This window comes from Oncorhynchus kisutch, linkage group LG15, assembly GCF_002021735.2.
Source record: "Oncorhynchus kisutch isolate 150728-3 linkage group LG15, Okis_V2, whole genome shotgun sequence".
In the NCBI taxonomy this organism is placed as follows: domain Eukaryota; kingdom Metazoa; phylum Chordata; class Actinopteri; order Salmoniformes; family Salmonidae; genus Oncorhynchus; species Oncorhynchus kisutch.
Genome location: NC_034188.2, coordinates 46460703 through 46482665, shown reverse-complemented (window position 1 = coordinate 46482665; position 21963 = coordinate 46460703). Strand labels below are relative to the sequence as shown.

Below are 21963 nucleotides of genomic sequence, written 5' to 3'. Positions count from 1 at the left end.
CTAAAAAAAGAATTGCATACATTTTTTATGATTTCTAAAATAAACCGTCGATAGCCTTTAATTGTAATTGAAGATCATTGACTGAATTGACTGAAACCTCTAACCCTCGACTTCTAACCCCTGACCCTCCTGTCTCCCAATCCCCAACCCCCTTTTTAGGCCACTCTTCCGTTGGGCCACCAAGTGGACCTGCAATGGCTGCTTGAGTGGAACTCCATGCTGGTCAACAGCCACTATGACATCCGGAGCCCGTCCCACGTGTGGATCTTTGCCCAGTCGGTCAAGGACCCCTGGGTGCTCTGTCTCTACAGCCTGCTGCGCCAGGACCACCTGCCCAAACACTGCCCCACCGCCCTTAGCTACACCTGGTCCTACGTCTTCACACGCATGCAGCTGCTCATGCCCCTGGTGGACCCCACGTGAGTACTTCTAAGTTCTGTTCCTGATTGAATAGAATAGATCTTTATTGTCACCGACCCGAGCCAACCTGACACAACCCCATGTTGGATTTGATTTATTGTACAGATTGAGTACAGCACAGCCCCAGAGGATAACACATCGGAGTATTGAACAAAAGTTTATTTTACAATGTGGATCTTGATGTAAGAAGATAGATGGATAGATAATCCATAAAAATGAAATGGATAGCACTCTAAGAGGCGGTTTCCCGGATACAGAGTAGGCCTAGTCCTGTGCCCTTATACACAAAGCATCTCCGAAAAAGGTCCTAGGAGTCCTGTTAAAACTTGCTTTTAGACACAAAAGAAATCTCAGCTCACAGTAGGATGTGAAGACACTGCCCAGACAAACTCTGAGCCAGGAGTAAAATAAACTGATAGAAGATTCTCAGCTGGTAATCACAACAGATTGAGGTACTGCAAAGGAAATATAGTGATGACTCTGATTGACATTGTTGCAAATGATGGGAAATAACCAATCGTGATGAGGCATCGGCAGCTGTGAACTCTAGCACGCCTCAGACAACCACAGTGAATGTGACTGTACATCAAATCTTGCAATGGTAAAACTTTTGATTGAACTTTGCCCACTCTTAATTCTTGCCCAATATGTTGGAATGCATAACCCTTTTTTTTGGTACAAATTCAGATATTTTGAATAATGTTATTGGCATATTGCACTCATACAGTATGTTAAGTTGTTAAACACATACTTTTTTTATAATATTACCGTTATTTCAACACATTTGCGCTGGATATATATTTCTGGATATCTGACATGTTATTAGATGTAAGGAGTAGACCTGCTCCAGATACGCATGTCATTCATTTCATATACGGAGCTAGGATATTCTCCGTAATGGGACAGTTTCTACATGCATCCAATCTGGACCTCAGAAATATCCCTTCTACCGTATGAGTCCAGGGAGATATCTGGGGTGAGATACATACAAGACATGCACCTGATGCGCATGCATCCGCTTACATATTTGTAGAGTATTCTAACTCCGGAAAGGGTAAGTGTCAACATGCTGACATATCTAAGCCTATATACTTAGGTATGAATAAAGCCACATATTTTCTGAAATGTATCATATCCTTAGTCGTTACCTGATCATTAATGTATCCGCATTCCTTACATGATATGTAATATTCATCCTCAAATGTCTGATCAAAAATGGGCTAAAGTTCATAAAATATTATTTTACCTGTTCAGGCGGCAAAAATCATTGTGCTTCTTCACATGAAGGTGACATATCTGAGCATACATTTGTACCATATTCAGTAGTAGGCTATACAAGGCATGGACAGGCAAACATCGTCATACATGTATTTAATCCAGGTTGCTATTTCCAAAGCACATCTCTACTATTTCCGTTTTAAAAATGCAGCATAGCAAATCCACATTTTTGTGTATGTGTACTTTACTTCACTATTTATATTTTTGACTACTTTTACTTCACTACATTCCTTAAGAAAATATTGTACTTTTTACTCCATACATTTTCCTTGACACCCATAAGTACACGTTACATTTTTAATGATTAGCAGGACAGGAAAATAGTCCAATTGAAGCACTTATCAACCAAACATATCTGGTCATCCCTACTGCCTCTGATCTGGCGGACTCACTAAACACACACACTTAATTTGTCAATTATGTCTGAATGTTGGAGTGTGCCCCTGACTATCTGTAAATAAAAACATGTATTTAAAAACTTTTTTTTTATTTTTTAAAAATTGTGCCATCTGGTTTATTTAATATAAAGAATTTGAAATGATTCATATTTTTACTTTTGATACTTAAGTATATTTTAAACCAAATACCTTTGGACTTTTACTCAAGTAGAATTTGACTGGGTGACTTTTACTTAATTACTCAAGTTTGACAGTTGGGTACTTTTTCCACCACTTTTTCCACTACAGAAAAGAAAAGTTGCACACCCTCAATAGCCCGGACTGCCTGTAATGAAGCTGACTCAGTTGCACTCATCACAAATGCACATAATTTAATTTTCCCTTCTCAATTGTTCCCCATATCTGACAGACCTGCTCAATTCGGTCTTATGTAGCAAGATTTGAAAGTTTTTTTTTTAACAATGGATTAAAGTAGAGAGAGCTATATCATACACTACAGTTGAAGAACAATGGGAAAGTAATTATGCTTTGAAAATGGATAAACTTGCTAGCTAATGTTAGCTGGCTAGGTAGTTCAAATAATGACCATATCATATAGCTGACAACGTCTTCACTTTAGCTAATTTCTCTTCATTATTACAGGAAAATATAGTCACAACAAGATCATTATTTACAAGTTAATGGTGAGCCAATTACAGAGAGCTTACGGTTCCAAGTGTGACGAAATAAAAGCAGGGCTTTCTACCTCAGAATTGTTGAACTTCGACACTGTCTCGTTGGCCTAATGTGATATCCTAATTTGACTTTGGTCCAGGTCATGTTCTTTACTTTACCGTTTCCGGTAAACACATATAGTGGGGCAAAAAAGTATTTAGTCAGCCACCAATTGTGAAAGTTCTCCCACTTAAAAAGATGAGAGGCCTGTAATTTTCATCATAGGTACACTTCAACTATGACAGAAAAAATGAAATCACATTGTAGGATTTTTTATGAATTTATTTGCAAATTATGGTGGAAAATACGTTTTGAGAACTCACCTGGTTGAATGGACGGGGACAGTATATCCAGAGAGAGCCATGATTCCGTGAAGCAGTGTATGTTACAGTTCCTGATGTCTCTCTGGAAGGAGATCCTCGCCCTGAGCACGCCTACTTTATTGTCCAGAGACTGAACATTAACGAGTAATGTACTCGGAAGCGGTGGATGGTGTGCCCACCTCCTGAGTCAAACTAGAAGTCCACACCGAATACCTCTTCTCCGCCAGCGCCATTTTGGAGCAGCCTCTGGGATAAGTTAAATTGCCCTGGGGGGGTGAGGAAAAAGGATCCAATTCGGGAAAGTCGTATTCCTGGTCGTAATGTTGTTGAGGTACGCCGCTCTGATATCCAAAAGTTATTTCCGGCTGTATGTAATAACGTTATGGTTTAATAGTGTAAGAAATGACACACAAAAAAACAAAAGCTGTGCTGCCATGGCTGTCGGCGCCATCTTTAGGCAAGAGATACTGTTGCATGTAGATTATCTAGATTATTTATGGATTGATCATATAGGAATGTCAAAACGTTATTTTAACAACTCCAAAGCAATTGCATGTGTCACAGGAACCACTGACTCGCTGCATTTTTCTATTATCAAAACACCTGCAAGTATCTCTTAAAATTGTTTAGGACAGCTCATGAGGTCTCCCTAAATATCTGTCGACTAGGTGGGACTCTTATGAATGAAGAGGCTTCATGCATAGCTTTTAAGAGTAGGAGTAAATAGTCTCTATTCTCAGCACAAATGTTCTACTCTGAGACGCGTGGTGGATACGGGCCCAGGACTAGGGTTAATCTGTGTCAGAAAAACCGTCCCTAAAGGTTCAGTTTGATTTACCATGCACTCTCAATGTACTGTGTGTGTGTTTACCCATGGTCTCTCCAGTAACCCAGTATACACTAAGAAGACCAGCAGCACGTCGGGTGGTGGAGACAGCTACGTGACCCTGTGGAGGAACTACCTGATCCTGTGTTTTGGAGTGGCCAAGCCTAGCATCATGAGCCCCGGCCAACTGAGAGCCTACACCCCTGAGATCACAGCCACTACACCTGACGGCAGCATCAACTACGACAACAAGGTAGATGCACTACATCACCAAAAGTATGTGGACACCTGCTCATCTTACATCTCATTCCAAAATCATGAGCATTAATATGGAGTTGGTTCCCCCCTGGCTGCTATAACAGCCTCCTAAGATCAGGGCTCTGTGCAGGCCAGTCAAGTTCTTCCACAGAACTAGACAAACAATTTCTGTATGAACCATGAAAAACAGCCCCAGACTATCATTCTTCCTCCACCAAACTTTACAGTTGCCACTATGCATTGAGGCATGTAGCGTTCTCCTGGAATCCGCCAAGGCCTGATTTGTCCGTCAGACTGCCAAATTGTGAAGCATGATGTATCATTCCACAGCACTTGTTTCCACTGGTCCAGAGTCCAATGGCATAGACGCTTGGCATTGCGCATGGTGATCTTAGTCTTGTGTGCAGCTGCTCGGCCATGGAAACCCATTTCATGAAGCTCGGTAGTGAGTGTTGCACCCGAGAACAGATGTTTTTGGAGATCCTGTTCGGTGAGCTTATGTTGAAATAGCCAAAACCACTCATTTCAAGGGGTGTCCACATATACTATATATACAAAAGTATCTCCCCCTCTCACAGCTAGATTGTCCCAATTAGGGACCTAGGGGCTAACTAACCCCCCATAAGGACTAATTAACTCCCCATAGGGACAAACTAACTTCCCCTAAAGTATGTAAAGTGACTTGGTTATCCTTTGTACTGTGGTTTGCTCTGGTTTGGAAAACCGTGTAACTAAGTTGTGTTGTCATTTGTGAAGATGTCTGACTAAGTAGTGTGTGTGTGTACCAGGTGATTGGAACTGAATTGTGTGTGATGCACCAGAGGTGCATTCAACAAGGGAAGTAGTTTGCGAATGTTAGTTTACATTAGCTAACATATTCCATTTGTTTTGTGTTAGCCGTAAACATTTGTTAGCTAAAAGTCATGGTGCTATGGTGCTGCGAACGTACAGTGCCTTCGGAAAGTATTCAGAGCCCTTGACTTTTTCCACATTTTGTTATGTTACAGCCTTTTTCTAAAATTAATACCCCATAATGACAAAGCAAAAGCAGATTGTTAGAAATGTTTGCAATTTATAAACATTTTAAAACAGAAATACCTTTTTAGAAGTATTCAGACCCTTTGCTATGAGACTTGAAATTGAGCTCCGGTGCATCCTGTTTCCATTGATCATGCTTGAGGTGTTTCTACAACTTGATTTGAAGTCCACCTGTGGTAAATTCAATTGATTGGACATGAGTTGGAAAGTCACACATCTGTCTATATGATCCCCCAGTTGACATTGCATGTCAGAGCAAAAACCAAGCGAAAAGGTTGAAGGAATTGTCCATAGAGCTCTGAGACAGGATTGTGTTGAGGCACAGATCTGAGGAAGGGTACCAAAACATTTCTGCAGCATTGAAGGTCGCCAAGAACAAAGTGGCCTCTATCATTCTTACATGGAAGAAGTTTGGAAACACCAAGACTCTTCCTCGAGCTGGTCATCCGGCCAAACTGAGCAATCAGGGGAGGAGGACCTTGGTCAGGGAGGTGACCAACAACCCAATGTTCTCTCTGACAGAGGAACTCTGGAGATTGGAAAACCTTCCAGAAGGACAACCATCTCTGCAGCACTTCACCAATCAGGCCTTTATGGTAGAGTGGCCAGACGGAAGCCACTCCTCAGTAAAAGGCACATGACGGTCTCTTTGGCCTGAATGCCAAGCGTCACGTCTGGAGGAAACCTGGTATCCCTATGTTGAAGCATGGTGGTGGCAGAATCATGCTGTGGGGATGGTTTTCAACTGCAGGTACTGGGAGACTAGTCAAGATCGAGGGAAAGATGAAAGGAGCAAAGTACACCTTCCAACAGGACAACGACCCTAAGCACACAACCAACACAAAGCAGGAGTGGCTTTGGGACAAGTCTCTGAATTTCCTTGAGTGGCCCAGCCAGAGCCTGGACTTAAAGCCGATCAAACATCTCTGGAGAGACCTGAAAATAGCTGTGCAGCAATGCTCCCCATCCAACCTGACAGTTCTTGAGAGGATTTGCAGAGAAGAATGGGAAAACTCCCCAAATATAGGTGTGCCAAGCTTGAAGCATCATACCCAAGAAGAATCTAGCCTGTAATTGCTGCCAAAGTTGCTTCGACAAAGTACTTTGTAAAGGGTATGAATACTTATGTAAAAGCAATATATATATATATATATATATTAGCTTTGTCATTATTGGGTATTGTGTGTAGATTGAGGGGAAAAAACGATTTAATCCATTTTAGAATAAGACTGTAACCTAACAAAATGAGGAAAAATTCAAGGGGTCTGAATACTTTCCGAAGGCACTGTAAAGTGTCTGGTTCGGGTCTAAACTGCCTCTATAAATAATAATGTGAACTTGTAGGCTTATATTTAATGTAGTAGGAATAGCGAATTATCTTCTGCCGTAAATGGAAGCCTTGTTGAATGCTCCTCAGGTAATTGACACTGTTTTGTACAATGTTTTGTGTGTGTGTACCAGGTGATTTGGACCCCCTCAGTAGCATGGCTCCTGAAGCAGCTGGTCCCTCTAATGAGAACAGAGAGCATCGAGCTTACAGAGTCCTTGGTGCTAGGCTTTGGACGCACCAACTCCCTGGTCTTCAGGTACAACACACACACACACACACACAAGAGTTGTCCCTGATTAGTGTGGGATTTAGCTATTTGTTTTGAGAGTTTCCTCAGTACGTGATTAGGGGATAAGATTAGAAAAATGCAGAGAATGCGTTTCAGACATTCCAGTTATATTATGGAACGCCGTTTGGGTCTTTGTGTCAAAAACAGATATATGTCAAATAACACTATTTGACGTGTCAAATAAGATTGTTGACCATTCAGGACCTGAATATGACTGCACGTCACATAATTATTCAAAAAAATTTCTGTTTTTGATTTGTTAAAAAAGTTTGAAATATCCAATAAATGTTGTTCCACTTCATGATTGTGTCCCACTTGTTGTTGATTCTTCACAAAAAAATACAGCTTTATATCTTTATGTTTGAAGCCTGAAATGTGGCAAAAGGTCGCAAAGTTCAAGGGGGCCGAATACTTTCGCAAGGCACTGTATGTCCTCTTTGTTATAGTAACTCATTTTTGTGATCAATTACTAACTAGCCAACAAACGTACTGTGATATGTTATTATACCACATATATGATATTATACCACGTGATCCTTTTCTAGATTGAAAGGTTTCCTGAGCAAGATGGGTGTTTTTTAGGCACGTGGCTAGGATCCAAATGTCCGTTCTAGAGTTGTATTTGTAATTCTGTGTGTGTCCAGGGAGCTGGTAGAGGAGCTGCATCCTTTAATGAAGGAAGCTTTGGAGAGAAGACCAGAGGTGAGCTGTGGGCATAATCATCATTACGCTTCAGTTTATTCTTATATACACAACTACTACTTCGCAACATATTGTAAGTCATTGAATAGAGAGGGGAGATCATTGCCTGACAACTCACCCTGAACTTAATTCCGCTGCTCTATTGATCTCTACATACTGTACATTTTGTCTGAATCTGCCATCCTAGAAGTTGTTTGTGTGACTTCAAAATGAGGGGCGTTGTACAAAACAAATTCATCCGTGATTGGATCGTCTCTAAAAAAAGAATTGAACCAATCAGAGTATTTAAGTTGATAAAGTCATCATGTTGGCTGGCTCTGGCCCAACCCATCCGTTTCTGGGACCAATCAGAAAGGTCAGAATGTGTTCGCAAGCTAGAATCGTAGGGGAGGAAGGCAAATCCAGATTCATTGTGGAGAAAACTTTGGCCGAAGCGATGTGGATGGGTAGCCAGGCAAGGGAGATCACACATTGTAGATGGAATCTCCATGATGGATCTCTCTCTCACTCTCTCACTCACTCCCCCCTCTCTCTCTTTCTGTCTCAGAACAAGAAGCGCCGTGAGCGGAGAGACCTCCTGAGGCTGCAGCTTCTGAGGATATTTGAGCTACTGGCTGACTCTGGTGTCATCAGTGATAGGTTAGAATCACATTCATTGACCAGTCACTGCACAGGAAGCTGCTGAGGGGAGGACGGCTCATAATAATGTCCGGAACGGAGCTAATGGAATGGCATCAAACACATGGAAATCAAATCAATTGAATCAGTGCAAAGCACTGCTAGGCTCAATATACTGAACTTTTTCTGCTCCAGACATTACCATAAGCCCGTCCTCTCAATTAAGGTGCCACCAACCTCGTGTGAATCACTGACATGCTCACTGACAAGCTCTCTGACACAACCCACATTCACTGACACTCTTAGACACACTCAGTGACACTTACTGACACACCTACTGACACACAATCCACACTCATTGACATGCTCACTGGCACACTCATGGTCATGCTGGAGACTGCCCAACACACTGGGAAGCACAGAAGACTCACAGAATACCTCTGTCCTCCCTTGGATGTGAAAGCAACAGTATGGTTTCGAATATGTAAATAAACTAAACAAACTGTTGTCTTGACTGATGTTCTTTTCTACTTCTGTATGTCCGTCTGTCCATCTGTTTGTGTGTCTGTCTGGTGTCCACAGCACCAACGGGGCTCTGGAGCGGGATACGTTGGCCCTGGGAGCTCTGTTCCTAGAGTACGTGGACCTGACGCGGATGCTTCTGGAGGCGGAGAATGACAAAGAGCTAGATATCCTCAAGGACATCCGAGCTCACTTCAGTGCCATGGTGGCCAACCTCATCCAGTGTGTTCCCGGTAAATAACCAAATTACCCTAAAGGCCAAAAAGTATGTCCCAAACGGCACCCTATTCCCTATATAGTGCACTACTTTTGAACAGAGCCCTATGGATCCAAAATAACTTTGTTTCAAAATAATTTGGATGTTTTGTCGTCCCCTTAGATGCGCACTGTCACCGAAAATATCTTACTGAGTCGTACTTTTTGGTAGCTTATGAATGATGAAAACAGGCCTCCGTGTGTCAAGGGTTGGTGCAGGCCCTTGGAAAGCAGGGACTCGGGACACGTGACATTGATCTTGATTAGGCCATATCCCAAGGGACGCCAGTTCTAAAATAGTGTAGCTTAAATGGGGAAGGGCAGATCATGACTCATTGGCAGCCAGACTTCAGACTTCCTGACTGCCTGATGAATGAGAGATGACTGACGGAACACGACTGTAATCCATCGGGGAATCCCAAATTAGCAACCTCGCCTCTACCAACTTGTTCGGAGGACCCTCCATTGTCACGTGTTACTGATGAAACTCTGAGGGTGACTTCCATAGAGTGGAGAGGGGATCAATGAACCATCAACCTCGGGACACACTTGTGACTTGGATGAGGCAATTCATGTTCCACTTTTTGTTTTAAATAATAAAACAAGCATGAAATTCAAATGAACAAATGACCTGTTGCGTTTTAGAAGATATAAACCTCATTAACAGTTAAACATTTCATTTGGGGGTATTTCATTTATTTTGTGTGTAAAACATCTCAATCAGACACAAAAGCACATCTCATAAAAAAAGGCACACCTCTCAATTATTTTGTATGAAATGGTGCAAACTCCAGACATATCGTAATGCGTGATGAGATGGCACTTCGCTCTGGAGCCTGCAGCCTTGCTGGTTTGGTCAAAGTGACTATCTGAGGGTCTAATTAGCCCCTACGCCCTTGATCATTTTCACTACCTTAGGGACACTTGTACATATGGCGCTGGCGCACGTGAATGCGCAAATGGAGGGCCGAGGGCCATGGGGAAGGGACTAGTTTGAGATTCAGCTCTTAGTCACTCAGTCTCATACAGTAGCAGTTTGTAATGCCCCAGTGATTTTGATGCCCATATACTGTTCTGAGAAGGGGACTAACAGATCCATTTTACTGTCCTTCTTTTCTTTCTCTCCTTCTGCACTCCTCTACTCTCCTCTCTGCTTCTCCCACCCTCTCTGCTCCCCTGTGTCCCCCTCTCCCCTTTGCCCTCCTCTCCCCCTCTTCTCCTCCAGTCCACCACCGACGCTTCCTCTTCCCGCAGCAGAGCCTAAGACACCACCTCTTCATCCTGTTCAGCCAATGGGCTGGTCCCTTCAGCGTCATGTTCACGCCTCTCGATCGTTACAGTGACAGGAACCACCAGATCACCAGATACCAGTACTGCGCCCTCAAGGTACATCAATCAATCACATTTGTTATTTGTATAGCGCTTTAACTAAATCATTTGTCACAAAGTGTTGAACAGTTTTATCTGTTTTTGTATTTAATTGAACTGTACTGTATATAAAAATATGAATATGTATATACACTGAGTGTACAACACATTATGAACACCTCTTTCCATGACATAGACTGACCAGGTGAATCCAGGTGAAAGCTATGATCACTTGTTAAATCCACTTCAATTAGTGTACATGAAGGGAGGAGACAGGTTAAAGAATGATTTTTAAGCCTTGAGACAATTGAAACATGGATTGTGTATGTTTGGCTTTCAGAGGTTGAATAGGCAAGACAAAATATTTACGTGGCTTTGAAAGGAGTATGGTAGTAGGTGCCAGGTGCACCATTTTGTGTCAAGAACTGCAACACTGCTGCGTTTTTCAAACTCAACAGTTTCCCACGTGTATCAAGAATGGTCCACCACCCAAAGGACATCCAACCAACTTGACACAACTGTGGGAAACACATGGGCCAGCATCCCTGTGGAATGCTTTTGACACCTTGTAGAGTCCAACTCTATAATACAGTAGGAAGGTGTTCTTAATGTTTTGTACACTCGGTGCGTAAATAGCATTTTTGTTGTCTCTTGGTGTCTTTCCTATATTTAACTTTTATTGCATTTGATTTTATTTTGAATTGAATGTAATATCTTATGTTCATGTTTATTACTGTTACTATTTGTATGTTTCATGTGGACCCCAGGAAGAGTAACTGCTGCATGCGCGGTAGCTAACGGGGATCCTAATAAACTGGACTAAACCGTAACCCTGCCTAGTTCCTGGAAGACCAAGCAGTAGCACAACAGCAATAGACAGCAAAATAAATCCTCCTTTGGCTGTACCCAGTGGGAAAACTGGTTGTAAAGACATCAGGCTGGCAGTTGTATGTGATGTTGTGGTTAGGTTGCGTTCTATTGAGAAAGGACATAAGTCTTTTTAGTCACCCGGTTGTACTCTGACGTCACTCCAACCAGATATCAAAATATGACGTTGGTCAGGATGATATCTATGAGGCAGGTTGGTCAGGATGATATCTACGAGGGTGCCCATGTTTACGGATTTAGGGTTGTACCTGATAGGTTCCATGATAATTTGTGTGAGATTGAGGGCATCTATTTTAGATTGTAGGATGGCCGGGGTGTTAAGCATACCCCAGTTTAAGTTACCTAACAGTACAAACTCTGAAGATAAATGGGGGGCAATTAATTCACATATGGTGTACAGGGCACAGCTGGGGGCTGAGGGGGGTCTATGACAAGCCGCAAAGGTGAGAGACTTATTTCTGGAAAGGTGGATTTTTAAAAGTAGAAGCTCAAACTGTTTGGGCACAGACCTGGATAGCATGTCATAACTCTGCAGACTATCTCTGCAGTAGATTGCAACTCCACCCCTTTTGGCAGTTCTACCTTGGCGGAAAATGTTGTTGTTGGGGATGGAAATTAAATCATGTTTGTTTGGTGGCCTTCCTATGCCAGGATTCAGACACGACTAGGACATCAGGGTTGGCAGAGTGTACTCTAGCAGTGAATAAAACAAACTCAGGGAGGAGGCTTCTGATGTTAACATGCTTGAACCCAAGGCTTTTACGGTTACAGAAGTCAACGAATGATAGCGCCTGCTGGATAGGGTTTAAGTTACCGTACGATGATGAGTGGAACTGAGGCTACAGGGCCTGGGTTAACCTCGACATCACCAAAGGAACAGAGGAGGAGTAGGATAAGGGTACAGCTACAGGCTATAAGAACTGGGCGTCTAGTGCGTTGGGGACAGAGAATAAAAGGAGCAGATTTCTGGCCGTGGTAAAATAGATTCAAGGCATAATGAACAAACAAGGGTATGGTAGGATGTGAGTACAGTGGAGGTAAACCTAGGCATTGAGTGATGATGAGAGAGGTTTCGTCTCTGGAGGCACCAGTTAAGCCAGGTGAGGTCTCCGCATGTATGTGGGGTGGGATAAAAGAGCTATATAAGGCAATTTGAGTGGGACTGAGGGCTCTACAGTGAAATAAAACAAGAAGAACTAGCCAAGACAGCAGTAGACAAGGCATATTGACATTAGAGACCGGCATAATGCAATCACAGGTGTTGATCAGGAGAGCGAAGACAACAACGGGTAAATGGCGATGAATGGGCAGAGCGGGTCAGTTAGGTACATACAGGACCTGAGTTCATGGCTGGGGCTGATAGGTAAACAAAATGAGGTACCGTGTTATTGAAACAGTCCAGTGGGGCATCAGCTGTGTAGCCGGTAGTCACTACTACGTCACTACTACGCTAGGCGAGAAGGGGACACAGCGTTCAGAAAAGCTAGCGGGCCGGGGATAGTAGATGGTTCTTCGGCAACATCGTAACAGAATAGCCTTTTGAGACCACATCGGGCGATCACGTCGGCAGTCCAGTCCTGATGGATCGGCGGGGCTCTGTGTCGACAATAAAGGGTCCAGGCCAATTGGCAAAGGAGGTATTGTAGCCCTAGAATTAGCTGGTATATAGGCCTAGCTTGAGGCTAGCTCAAGGCTAGCTGGTGCTTGCTTCAGGACAGAGGTGTTAGCTAACAGTAGCCACTTGTTTGCAGCTAGCTAGCTGCAATGATCCAGTGTAATGATCCAGAGTGGCAGGAATTCGATGATATGGTAGAGAGAAGCAGTCCAATATGCTCTGGATTGATATCGCTCTGTGCAGACTGAGAGGTGTTGTCCGAGCTAAGGCTGGCTGATGACAAGGAAAAAGGTGAAGACCACTAGCCGTGGCTAACAAAGACTAGTAGCTAGTTAGCTGGCTAGCTCCTGATGGAAGTTCCAGTTATAAGGAATAAAAATAGCAGATCCGTACCACATTGGGTGAGACGGGTTGCAGGAAAGTATATTTAGTTTGTAGATATAAACTGAGATTAAGCTATACACGAAAATGACTGGTTATTTACACGGGAACAAGACAAAAACAAATACACATTCCTACTGCAACGCCATCTTGGATAGATAAGGGTATTGGGTATTAGTTCAGAATTGACCATCTAGGCCAGGCAGATGTCCACTTCCATGCCGTAGTACATAAACTCTCCAGCCCACTTCCTCTGAACTCCAGAACCTCTTATTCGCATTAACACCTTCCCCTCTGTGTTAAGGGTTAAAAAGTACATGTTGTTCCTCATGGGAGATTTCCCTGGTTCTGCAGCAATACTTAAAAAACGTGTACTTGGGAAATGATCTGGAAGCGACGCGCTGGGTAGGGTTTAAGTTACCGTACGATGATGCGGCAATGTTCATTTGCAGCTGAGCCAGTGCTACATTTAAACTTTTCCCTGCTGCTGTTTTTTTTTACTCCAGTCCATTTTCTAACTTTATCCCTCAACTCCACACATACTGTAGATTTTGTACCATATGGACTAGGGTCAATTTATAGCTGGAATCCAAACCATGTCAAGACAACATTGAATGTCCACCGTTTCTAAGAAATGTTAGGTTATAAATGTGATACTGACCAAGCCTATGTTTGGGGGACATTCCAGTCCAGTTGTCTGACTGTTTGCTGTGTATCTTGGTGCAAAGGGGCTACACCATTTAAAATGATGTCAGCGTTGTTGGCTGATCTACTCCCTGTGACAGGGAGACCATCTACTTTGCATGGATAACTGCTGGACATTTCTATCAGCTTCTGTACCAGTGGTTCACACCATTGTCCCAACAGGCTTTGAAACACTGACTGTGCTGTTGGGAGGTACACTCTTAGAAAAATAGGTGCTATCTAGAACTATATTCAACCGCGTTTAAAAAATATTTTTCTTTCAACAGTGTGATCAAGCCATCAACGTTTTGTGATTATAGGTGTCGTAAAAATGTTAGCTAACGGGTTAGCAATTAGCATGTTTGACATTTCAGTGGATATACTACTACTATCAGCTTTTTGATAAGCGGCTTAGCAAAAAGTCTCGTATAATCAGTTATTGACCACCTTACTATTTTGTTAAACTACAAGATATCTGTTTAATTTTGTTTTAAAAAAAGACACCAACCTCGTATCCGAAGTGTTTCCTATATCTATATAGTTGACTAGTTGGCTAGCCTTCCGCTATTTTTTTATTCCTGAAATCCGTTAGCTATATTTCAGAGGTAAAAAGTTGGATATTAAATGATGTGTGGTCTGTCGCGTAGTTGAATTTGACACAATACAGCATGTCCCACAAAATGTGTATGTATATTTACATAACGTTTTCAAAAACTCTCAAAACCTTACTTAACTTGCAATGAAAATCGGTGGTCAGATAGTTAGTTTTGTCACATAACTTACCGTTATGTTCTAGTCGATTTAAATGTTGATCTTGAGGTGATTTAATCCTTTAACCGCTAGAGTGTCCGGAGTTAGGGGGTGTCCGATGTTTGGGGAAAATGAGCTAAAAGGGATCTTTGGCTGTCCCCTTAGGAAAATCCTTTGAAGAACCCTATTTGGTTCCAGGTAGAACCATTTTGGTTCAAAGTATAACCGTTTTGGTTTACATTTAGAACCCTTTCAACAGAGGGTTCTACATGGTACCCAAAAGGGTGATACCTGGAACCAAAAAGGGTTATTCTGTGGGGACAGTAAAATAACCCTTTTGGAACCCTTTTTTCTAAAAGCTTGATCTGAGTTCAACAGCGCAACGCTTCTATCAACAGATCCTGTGTGCTGCCATTACTATCGTGTAAAGCGTGTAATTTCAGTCAGTTCCCGAGCATCAAAAACAATAACCTCATAATATAAGCTAGTAAGATATTTTTCATTATTCTCTTCATAGATGTATGCATTTCCTTCATAACATGACTGCAATTCATCCCTTTGGGTGTCTTTTTTCAGAAAGGGCAAAGCAGTCCTGAACAGCAACCTTCATGGTCAGTGTTAGGTACCAAGGTACAAATGTATTGTTTGCAAATGTATTGAAAATGAAATACAGAAATATCTCAATTACAGAAGTATTCAGAGCCCTGAGTCAATACATGAGATTTACACACCTGGGTTGTACAATATTTGCCCATTATTCTTTTCAAAATTCTTAACTCTGTCAAATTGATTGTTGATCATTGCTAGACAACCATTTTCAAGTCATGACATAGATTTTCAAGCCGATTTAAGTCAAAACTAACTCGGCCACTCAGGAACATTCACTGTCCTCTTGGTAAGAAACTCGTGTAGATTTGGCCTTGTGTTTTAGGCTATTGTCCTGCTGAAAGATGAATTAATCTTCCAATGTCTGGTGGCTAGCATAATGAACAATGTTTTCCCTGAGGATTTTGCCTGTGCTCAGCTATATTCAGTTTTTTTTTTGTCCTGAAAAACTCCCCAGTCCTTAACGATTACAAGCATACCCATAACATGATGCAGCCACCACTACACTTGAATATATGGAGAGTGGTACTCAGTAATGTGTTGTATTGGATTTGCCCCAAACAGCACTTTTTATTCAGGACAAAAAGTTAATTGCTTTGCCACATTATTTTCGGTATTACTTTAGTGCCTTGTTGCAAACAGGATGCCTGTTATGGAATATTTATTATTATGTACAGGCTTCCTTCTTTTCACTTTGTCAATTAGGGTAGTATTGTGGAGTAACTAATGTTGTTGATCCATCCTCAGTTCTCTTATCACAGCCATTAAACTCTGTAACTATTTTAAAGTACCCATTGGCTTCATGGTAAAATCATGGTGGTTTCCTTCCTCTCCGGCAACTGAGTTAGGAAGGACACCTGTATCTTTGTAGTGACTGAGTGTATTGATACAGCCTCCAAAGTGTAATTAATAACTTCACCAATCTCAAAGGGATATTCGATGTCTGCTTTAAAAAAAAAATACCCATCTACCAATAGGTGCCCTTCTTTGCAAGACATTGGACAACCTCCCTGGTCTTTGTGGTTGAATCTGTGTTTGAAATGCACTGCTCGACTGGCGGACCTTACAATTATCTGCATGTGTGGTGTACAGAGATAAGGTAGTCATTCAAAATCATGTTAAAAACTATTGCCCACAGTCCATGCAACTTATTATGTGACTTGTTTAGCAAAGTTTTACTTCTGAACGTATTTAGACTTGCCATAACAAAGGGGTTGAATATTTATTGACTCAAGACCTTTCAGCCTTTCATTTTTAATCCATTTGTAACATTTTCAAAAAACACAAGTCCACTTTGCCTGATGAGGTATTGTGTGTAGGCGAGTGACAAAATATCTCAATTAAATCCATTTTCAATTCAGGCGGTAACACAACAAATTGTGGAAAAAGTCAAGGAATGTGAATACTTTCTGAAGGCACTGTATAAGCAGCACTACCCAACCTCCATGGTTAGTGCTGGAACTCACAGGGTGATGGTACAGAAGCTATACAGCACCCAACCTTTATTAGGAATGAGGTGTCTGAATGATCCTGAGTGAGAGCATGGGGGTTGGTCCTACTGCATGTGGTCTGTGCATGCCATGTTCTACTGTTTCTAGAGTGGGTGTGTGTGTGTGTGTGTGTGTGTGTGTGTGTGTGTGTGTGTGTGTGTGTGTGTGTGTGTGTGTGTTTCTCTAGGCCATGTCTGCGGTGTTGTGCTGTGGACCTGTGTTCGACAACGTTGGACTGTCCCCAGACGGGTACCTCTATAAGTGGCTGGATAACATTCTAGCCTGCCAGGACCTACAGGCATGTGATGTGGCCAATCACACACACACACAAAAACACACACACGCATTTAGTTCTTCTATCCTTTTGGGGACCTAAAATGTATTTCCATTCAAAATCCTATTTTCCCTGTTCCCTAAATCTTACTATAACCTTAACCTGTAACCCAAACACTAAACATAACTCCTAATCCTTACCACTAACCCCAACCCTAATTGTAGACCTAATCCTAATCCTAAACCTAACCCTTAATCTTAAAATTGCCACACACACACACACACACACACACACACACACAATTACCTTAATAGCGCTCTGATAGTTTGCTTAGTTTCCTCACAGTAAAACAACATCAGCTCCTACCAACTGTTCCCTAATTGTTTTGATCATGTGCTTTTGTCTCAGGGTAAATTTGCTCAAGTATTTGTCCATTTATAACATGACTGACTGGATTAAGCACCTGTCCCTCTCTGTATATGTTTTTTTACTCCCTCATTCAAAGTTGACTTTCAGTTTGTGTTTAGTGTTTACATAGCCTCGTCCCAGATCTGTTTTGTGCTGTCTTGCCAACTCGTATGGTCATTGTCAGCTATACAACACAAACAGATCTGGGACCAGGCTAGTGTTTACATTCTTTAACCTTGGAATGAACAGTAAAAACTAGGCATGTAGCCCTGAAAATGGAATTCATCCTGCTAAGACAGATGTCATATAGCTTCTACTACCCTTTCAAACTAGTCTTACTCAAGGCTTTTAAAAAGGAGGAAACCATTTACACCATTCACCTTTCAATATGCATATACTGTATGTAGTATGGAATATTTCTGTATAATGACACTTTCCCTCCCCCATTCGTTATTGCAGAGCAACACCTCCAGTTATGTTTTTGTTCAGCTTTGATCGTATCACCAACGATCAAATCGTCATTGAAGACGCATGATTTATCTGGTTTGGTTGCTCAAAGTAGTTGATGGTGGTTACGTACACAGGCACACACACAAACACACTGGCACTGACCACCTGTCATTGACCACTAGGTTCGCCAGCTGGGCTGTGAGGTAGTTATTCTGCTGCTGGAGTTGAATGCTGACCAGGTCAACCTGTTTAACTGGGTGGTCGACCGCTGCTTCACCGGCTCCTACCAACTGGCCTCTGGCTGTTTCAAGGCCATCACTACCATCTGTGGCAGCAGGTAGGATCTACAGACGACATTGGTAGGAACCCTTCTAATTCCACCATCTCTGGCACAAGTAGAAAGTTAAGAACATTTGGTCATCACTGTAAAGAAGTAGAAACTACTCAAATGTCACCTTCTGTGGCAGCAGATATTTTTTTATTTTGACCAGGTAGGCCAGTTGAGGACAAGTTCTCATTTACAACTGCGACCTGGCCAAGATAAAGCAAAGGAGTGCGACAAAAACACAACACAGAGTTACACATGGGATAAACAAACGTACAGTCAATAACACAATAGAAAATCTGTATACAGTGTGTGCAAGGAGGTAAGGCAATAAATAGGCCATAGGGGCAAAGTAATTACAATTTAGCAATTAACACTGGAGTGATAGATGTGCAGATGAGGATGTGCAAGTAGAAATACTGGTGTGCAAAAGAGCAGAAAAAAACTAATATGGGGATGAGGTAGGTAGTAGGTTGGGTGGGCTATTTACAGATGGGCTGTGTACAGCTGCAGCGATCGGTAAGCTGCTCTGACAGCCGATGCTTGAAGTTAGTGAGGGAGATATAAGTTTCCAACTTCAGTGATTTTTGCAATTTGTTCCAGTCATTGGCAGTAGAGAACTGGAAAGGAAGGCGGCCAAAGGAGGTTTTGGCTTTGGGGATGACCAGTGAAATATACCTGCTGGAGTGCGTGCTACGGGTGGGTGTTGCTATGGTGACCAGTGAGCTGAGATAAGGCGGGGGTTTACCTAGCAAAGACTTATAGATGACCTGGAGCCAGTGGGTTTGGCGACGAATATGTAGCGAGGACCAGCCAACAAGAGCATACAGGTTGCAATGGTGGGTAGTGTATGGGGCTTTGGTGACAAAACAGATGGCACTGTGATAACTTAGTTCATTTGGATGCAGTCTAAGAATCATACAGATCATTGGTAGGAACCGCTCTACTATAGACATCATGAGTAGGAACTGATCAAATGCCGCCCCTCTGTTACATAACTCAACCTTACACTTCAAATACTGAACTGAAACATCATTATTTGTTGAAATAGTCTGTAATAGTTTAACCTGCTGGTATAATGCTGTATACAACATCATTGTCCAATGGGTAAGATAATATGTTAATTGTGTAGATACATGCTCCTCTAAGAAAACCAATGGCCCCAACCTCATGTCTCTATCATAATATGTTCTGAAGTTATTGGAGTGGTTACACTTTTATGATGGCCAGAATTAGGGAGACAAAAAGTGGTCAAAAATCAGAACTTGCCTTGCGTCAGCTAGGCTGGATTCTGTGCAAAAATTAAGGCTACTGGCTACCTTGGTTCAAAATATACATAGCTGGCTACCTGACAGGCTCACTTTCCCATTTCCTGTCATCTTTCTTCTCGGAATCCGCAGGACAAAAAACAATATAGAGGTAAGATGGATATTGATTTTGACAGTAGTTTCATATTTATTTGAAATTCGTTCTTTTTCTAAGATTTCTTACCAAAATAAGTTTCTCTGTGAAATTTTAAGAGCACTGAGTGTATTCCAAGATTTTTATTTTCAAAGACTTTTACATTTAATTCAGCACTGTAATGCTAATTTAGCAATTTGCGACCTGTGGAAACAACTTTGATGACGACGACCACAAAATGTAAAATACTCAAGTCGTTACGAGAAACCTGCACCGCCATGTCAACAGAGCTCAGTGCTTATTATCGGATGCATTCGTTTACGAAATCCGACTTTTAGAATGTAATATTAATGATATGTAAGAGAATTTTATAACATGATGAAGTGAAATTTCATCAAAGCACTCTTTCACCCACTCTAGGCAGTTTGGGTGGACACCCTATTTATGCATTCATCATAATGCATTACGCCTACAAGCTTTATTAAGTACTGTAAAGTGTTACCAAATATGATATTAATCTTGATTATCCTTCATTTGCAGAAACTATCCCTGTGACATCGTGACTTTGTTGAATTTGGTGCTCTTCAAGGCATCAGACACCAGCAGGGAAATGTATGAAATCTCAATGCAGCTAATGCAGGTAAGGACGAACTACACGGAGTACAACTTTATTTGAACAGTCTGTCTATAGACGCTCAGCAAACCAATACACCCAATAGACTCAATCTGTAGGATGTACATAGATGGACTATCTAAATAAATGTATGATATCCTTCCATTGTAAACTGATAACAGGGTTTTTACAGTTTACTTCCTGAATTAGCTGAAATTAATGCAGGTTAATGCTTTTTGTCATGAATCTTGTTCTGGAAACAGGTCTTCAGAGTGGTCGCGAGGTGGCACAGCCGCAAAGTCATAAAATCTGGTTATACACATAACCTTAACCACACTGCAAGCTCTATGCCTAATCCAACCTTAAATTAAGACCAAAAAGCATATTTTTACAATAAAGGCAATTTTGACTTTGCAACTGGCCCATCTAGTGGAAATCACTCAGTTCTGCCTCAAGGACAAGACTCATCCCAATAAATGTCAACCTGTGAATGTAATTAGAATGGACCCCAACCATGACTGATAATATCCTGGACTAAGAGTGTTCTTTCTTTCTTGATAACCAGATTCTGGAGGCAAAGCTGCTTGTGTATTCCAAGACGATAGCAGACCAGAAGCCCAGTAGTATCCTGGATAGGACCCACAGACCTCTGCCTCCCCTCTACAACGTCTCTCTAGCCCAGCTCTCACAGCAACTGGCTAGGATGTACCCCGAACTCACTCTGCCTCTCTTCTCAGGTAATTGTGTGTGTGTGTGTGTGTCGTACTCACATAGTACTCACAAGCAGGTCATCTTCATTTGGCTTCCTGCTAAATGTGTGTTCTTGTGTTAGGATGGTGCTTTCCACTCAAAGGTTTCTTGTCAGTTTGCTATGGAAGCTCCCACTGCTCTTTGCTATAGGAACAGTGAAGCGGGTTCTGATTCAGAGGAATTGTGTCAGTATAAACTGGACCAAATAAATACACCGATCATCAGCTATCAAATGATAATCAGTTATCAGAAACGAGGATGAAAACAGACAATGACGAGGACAGACGACGTTGATTCGATACTCATAATCATAAAAATAAGTATTGATTGGAAGTCGTTGTTGTTTCTTCAAATGTACCGTTTTTCAGCTGTGTTTCGGATACTCTGCCATCCTGTCATTACCAGCACCTTGTAGAAGGCGCACTGCTGTGCACAGGATATTTAACTCATTGGTATTCAGGTATGAAATGTATATTAGCTTTTAACCCTATTAAGCAACAACTGTCATGTGTGCTCCCTCTCCGGCTTCTAGGTCACCAGGCTGCTCGTTAGGGTGCACACCTGTCACCAGGGTTACGCACATAATGACACCTGGACTCATCACCTTGATTACCTGCCCTTTATATGTCCCTCCCTTTGGTTTCTTCCCCAGTCGTCATTATTCCTGTTTCATGTCGATGTGCTGTTTGTTTCTTGTTTTGTTCATTTATTAAATGTATTCACTCCCTGAACTTGCTTCCCGACTAAACAAAGGGAGGCATCAGGGAGTGTTTTTTTTTTTTGTGTGTGTTGGGAGTGATGTCGGGTCCGGGTGTTGGAGCCGGAGCTACCTGGAAGGCCCACTCCTCAGCCGGTTCATCAGGTTTCTGCACCTTAGCAGAGGTGAAGGGTCTGCTCCTGATCCCCGGGATCGTCATCTTGGTTGGCATCCTGCGGCTGGGGCCGAGCGTCGGGGAGGGGGTACTGTCACGTGTGCTCCCTCTCTGGAA

At 42.1% G+C, this 21963-nt stretch overlaps 1 protein-coding gene across 6 annotated transcripts in view; it reads left to right on the top strand.

Moving 5' to 3' along the window:
* Positions 1-21963, top strand: part of LOC109906299 (protein furry homolog) — a 221761-nt gene that overhangs the window by 104835 nt on the left and 94963 nt on the right. For all 6 annotated transcript variants that reach the window (XM_031790359.1, XM_031790358.1, XM_031790357.1 and 3 more), the window contains exons 22-32: positions 160-419; positions 4020-4212; positions 6717-6841; positions 7519-7576; positions 8124-8215; positions 8777-8949; positions 10197-10357; positions 16941-17051; positions 18068-18222; positions 20152-20251; positions 20790-20961. In XM_031790359.1, coding sequence (XP_031646219.1) covers positions 160-419; positions 4020-4212; positions 6717-6841; positions 7519-7576; positions 8124-8215; positions 8777-8949; positions 10197-10357; positions 16941-17051; positions 18068-18222; positions 20152-20251; positions 20790-20961 — 1600 coding nt within the window. The remainder of the gene's footprint in view (positions 1-159; positions 420-4019; positions 4213-6716; positions 6842-7518; positions 7577-8123; positions 8216-8776; positions 8950-10196; positions 10358-16940; positions 17052-18067; positions 18223-20151; positions 20252-20789; positions 20962-21963) is intronic.